This window comes from Colobus angolensis, unplaced genomic scaffold (genome assembly GCF_000951035.1).
Source record: "Colobus angolensis palliatus isolate OR3802 unplaced genomic scaffold, Cang.pa_1.0 Scaffold149, whole genome shotgun sequence".
Taxonomy (NCBI): domain Eukaryota; kingdom Metazoa; phylum Chordata; class Mammalia; order Primates; family Cercopithecidae; genus Colobus; species Colobus angolensis.
This window is the reverse complement of record NW_012114588.1, coordinates 2,485,729-2,490,416: the sequence shown is the minus strand read 5'-3', so window position 1 is coordinate 2,490,416 and position 4,688 is coordinate 2,485,729. Positions and strand designations below refer to the sequence as shown.

General features: G+C 44.2%; 1 protein-coding gene across 2 annotated transcripts in view; it reads left to right on the top strand.

Annotated features, from left to right (window-relative positions):
• MTOR (mechanistic target of rapamycin (serine/threonine kinase)) overlaps positions 1 to 4,688 on the top strand; it is a 152,242-nt gene that overhangs the window by 92,421 nt on the left and 55,133 nt on the right. For both annotated transcript variants that reach the window (XM_011935809.1, XM_011935808.1), the window contains exon 29: positions 3,965 to 4,040. In XM_011935809.1, coding sequence (XP_011791199.1) covers positions 3,965 to 4,040 — 76 coding nt within the window. The remainder of the gene's footprint in view (positions 1 to 3,964; positions 4,041 to 4,688) is intronic.

Genomic DNA, 4,688 nt, shown 5'->3' with positions numbered 1-4,688 from the left:
CACAACCTCTGCCTCCTGGGTTCAAGTGATTTTTCTGCCTCAGCCTCCCTAGTAGCTGGGATTACAGGCATGCGCCACCACGCCCAGCTAATTTTTTTTTTTTTTTGTATTTTTAGTAGAGACAGGGTTTCATTGTGTTAGCCAGGATGGTATCAATCTCCTGACCTCGTGATCCGCCCGCCTTGGCCTCCTAAAGTGCTGGGATTACAGGCATAAGCCACCGCGCCCGGCCAAAGTTATAATTTTTTAATGATTATGTTTTTACTGCTCAATAAGAGCTTATCATGAATCCCAAGGTGCACCCCCAAGTTCAATGGCCACTGGTAAAGGCCTGGTCCTGTTGCCCTCTTTCCTGCCCGCTGAGCAATGTCTGCAGCCTGACCTGCCTCCACACATTCAAATGGGAAGTATTGTACAGATAAGTCATTGGACTCTCTTTTTTTTTTTTTTTTTTTTTGAGATGAGTTTCGCTCTTGTTGCCCAGGCTGGAGTGCAGTGGCACAATCTTGACTCACTGCAACCTTCCCAGGTTCAACTGATTCTCCTGCCTCAGGCTCCCGAGTAGCTGCGATTACAAGCGTGTGCCACAACACCTGGCTAATTTCTGTATTTTTAATAGAGATGGGGCTTCACCATGTTGGCCAGGCTGGTCTCAAACTCCTGACCTCAGGTGATCCTCCTATCTTGGCCTCCCAAAACTCTGGGATTACAGGCATGAGCCACCATGCCTGGCCTGGACTCTCTCTTAAAGGAGTTAGGGCCGTATGTTTTTACATTTTTAATTTGCAAAGCTATGCTGGTCAGTCCTTAGAGGTCGTATATCAAGGCCGTAGCTATATATTAAGGTAAAATTTATTTCTCCTTTGAGGTCCCTAATCACTACTTCCTAATTTTGATCAGTTTGTGGTAAACTCATTTTTTATGCACTGTAATAATTGGAAAGGTGGATTAGGAAAAGACTTGTGTTTGTTTTTGTTTTTGTTGTTTTGTCCTCAGAATGAGTCAAGCTTTGGTAATGTTAAAATTTAAAAATAGGCTGGAGGCCGGGTGCAGTGTCTCACACCTGTCATCCCAGCACTTTGGGAGGCCGAGGCCAGAGGATTGCTTTAGCGAGGAGATTGAGGCTGCAGTGAGCCATGATTGTGCCACTAACTTCAGTCTGGATGACAGAGCAAGACCCTGTCTCTTTAAAAAAGAAAGAAAGAAGAAAAAGAAAAGAGAATGTTTTCCAGAGCACAAGATTGAAGACAGTTGTTAGAACGCCTGGATTTTTTTTTTTTTTAAATAGAGATGGGGTCTCGCTGTGTTGCCCAGGCTGGTTTCAAACTCCTGAGCTCAAGCAATCGTCCTGCCTCAGCCTCTCAAAGTGCTGGGATTACAGGCATGAACCACTGCGCCCAGCCACTGGCTTTCTTTTTTTCCTGTTTTCTTATGCTTCCAAAATCTTTATTTGGCTTCAAGGAACTAGATAATCCCAAATCTACACCTAGTAATATTATTAGTACAGTTTTCCCAGCCCCATGTGATTGGGCACAAAGCCCAGTACCTGACTTATGGGGGCCAAGAGGTATTGGGAACTGCTTCCCAATGAACCTACAGTGGAGTAGGTTCCTTTAGACTTGTTTTTCATTCTCAGCTTAGAAAAACTCATATAGGGCTTCCTAAAAGAAACCATCATGCCATGGTTTCACTCTGAAATTAAAAACCTCTCCGAATTTTGTAGCAGGCTAACTTATGGAGCATATTCTGGCTCATTGCCTTGCTTAGTACCAGCTCAAGAAGCACCAGCCCCATAGCTTCCCCAACAAATCTGGAGTGTAGAACCTAGATACTGGACACTCAAACAGTTCTACCCAGGAAACATTTGGAATTCACAGTGATGACTTCCTAGTCCTAACTTAAGTCTCCACCATAGGTGTATGTTATTCCTGCAGACAAGCATATAACTGTGTTTTAACAGCTTTTACCCCATGCTTGGGCAAACACAGGTGAAGGACCTGCTTAGCAATTTCATGTTCATTGTTTAATTCCCTGAAGAACCCTCTGAAGGAGGAGGTGGTATTAGCCCTGTTTCATAGATAAGGAATTTACATTCAAAAAAGATGACTTAAACATGTCCTACTGTGTACCCCAAAAAATTGAAAATTAAAATGTTTAAAATGACTTATTTATGATCACACAGTTTATAAGTGGCAGAATTAGACCTCCAGAAAGTTAAACCCAAATTTTGATCCTTTTGTATTCATTTATGTATGATGATTGGGTTTTTACCATCACATGTGGTGAGATGTGTCTCCCTCAAGCTTGTTATCACGTCAGCATGTGATCAGTCTGATCATGGGGGAAAACCCTGTCTTCTGACTCCAAATCCAAGGCTGCTTCACCCCCAACTTGTCCTTAACAAAGAGGCATAAGGTGCTTCATTTACTGTGGGGACTGTCCCGATTCCTGTGGGCCTTGGGGAAAATCCCTGCCTTTCCTGGGCTTTAGCTTCCCCATTACTGAAAGAGATCTGAGAACACCTCTCCCTTCCCACTCTCTTAGGGATGCATGAGGTCAAAGAAGTGATGGATTGGAAAGGTTATTTGAAAACACTTTGTAAACATGAGGCTTTAGATTATTACTTTCACAAATGTTAGCTGCTTTAGATTTCTGGGCAATTTCCTTTGGTTTTATTGGAAGAAATGTGGCAGAATTTGGATTTTTAAAATAATATTTATAACAGCAATTTCTTGCCGTATTACCACATTGAACTCAAATCCTGGAATTTCCCAAAACCACTTAAAAATTAATTCTGGTCAAGTAGACAGTTTGTACTCAAAGCAGTAAACTGGATCCTTGCTCATTAAACCAGTCTAGACTCCCAGGTTGATGTGTCACATTTTGCTCCCTGCCTTTAAACAGATATAATCACCGTGGTCTTGTGAATTTCTCAAGCGAACTCCTTCGCCCTCCCATCTTTTCCCTTCCTTCCATACCTCAGGCTTATATTTAGTGTTGAGCTTAGTTGCTTAAGTTCCTACGGGAACAAGGATGTAAGCCCCCATGGCTCTTCTGCTTTCAAGGCCTCCTAGCAGCCTGTGATGAACCAACTCCAGGCACCAGGCCTCCCAGTAGTACTGCCCAGTTGTCCCAGTGTGGTAACAGTCCTCCAGCCTAAAGATGGCATCAGCAGAGCAGGGTGTCATTAGTGAAAAGCTTCTCTACAGTAGAGGCCAGTTCAAGTAACTCTAGATGTGGTCCCTTGGCAGCCTTCTGCAAAGGGTGGAAGGGAACAGCCCCTGAAGAGGGTCTTGGGAGGCATCTGAATTTGAAGGGGGTGGGCTCTGTCAGAACAGTCAGCATGGCTGCATTGCCATAGCTCCCAAGGTTCTGTCATTGACGTGCACCACGTTATTTCTACTACTGAAGGCAACTGATGAGAAGTTAAGACTTAAAAGTTCAGAGGAGCCAGGTGCTGTGGTGTGTGCCTGTAATACCAGCTGCTCAGGAGGCTGAGGCAGGAGGATCACTTGAGCCCAAGAGTTCTAGACCAGCCTGGACAACACAGCGAGACCTTGTCTCAAAACAAAAAAGTTCAGAGGAGTCTCATATGATTGTGTACTACAACAAGGAGAATTTCATATCCAAGGTTTCTGGTGTTTCAGAAACAGACACATGTTGCCTTCCTGCCAGCATCTGAGAGGAAACCAGTCTATGCTCTTAAAGGAAGGGCCATAGAGCAACAAAGATGAGTGTTCCCATTACTGACCCCCAAAATCAGGGGAGGAGACCAAAAACCTCTTTCAGATGAAACAATTTAAACTGAGCTTTCTGGATGGTAATAGATAATTGATACTCTTCCAACATCTGCAAGACATTGTCCTCGAAGTGCTGCTGGTGAACCATCTGCCCGCAAATGACCCCCACATCTCCCACCCTCAGACCTGTTGAGTGTAACTACCTTTTCCCTTTGTTTTCTCAGCATTAATAATAAGCTACAGCAGCCGGAGGCAGCAGCCGGAGTGTTAGAATATGCCATGAAACACTTTGGAGAGCTGGTAAGCACCTCATTCTTTTTGGAAAAGCAGGAGGTAGAGACTTGGCTAGGGAGGTATAGGCCCTGACCTTCAGAAAGTTACTTTCCTTTTCTGTTTTTTTCTCCAGTTCATACCAGTCTGATGCTGACTTACCTATCTTCAGGATGAAAGAGATAAACTATGTCTGTAGGGACTCTATTTCAGCTGAGATAAATCATGAGGGTAGATTTGAATACGCAGTAAGCACTGATTTTATCAAACTCTTAGCATGTCCCTGGCCCTTTGCTAAGTGTTCATATGCTTCATCTCATTTGGTCCTCACAACAGTGCTATGAAGTCGTTACTGCTGTTACCACGTTTTACAGATGAGGAGACTGTGGTCCCAGCAGGTTAAGAACCGGTCTGATCTGACAAAGTGAATAAATGGCAGAACCAGGACTTGAACCAGGGCAGTGTGACATTAGAGCCGAGGCATTTGCCCCTGATCTGAGTTATCTTTGTGGGAGCTTGCATTGTGTCTAGGTCATGGTTAATCCTCATTAGATACTTAGGAAGACACCATGGCCAGGTCTTTAGAAAATATATGCTATCCCAGCACTTTGGGAGGCCGAGGCGGGCGGATCACGAGGTCAGGAGATCGAGACCATCCTGGCTAACACGGTGAAACCC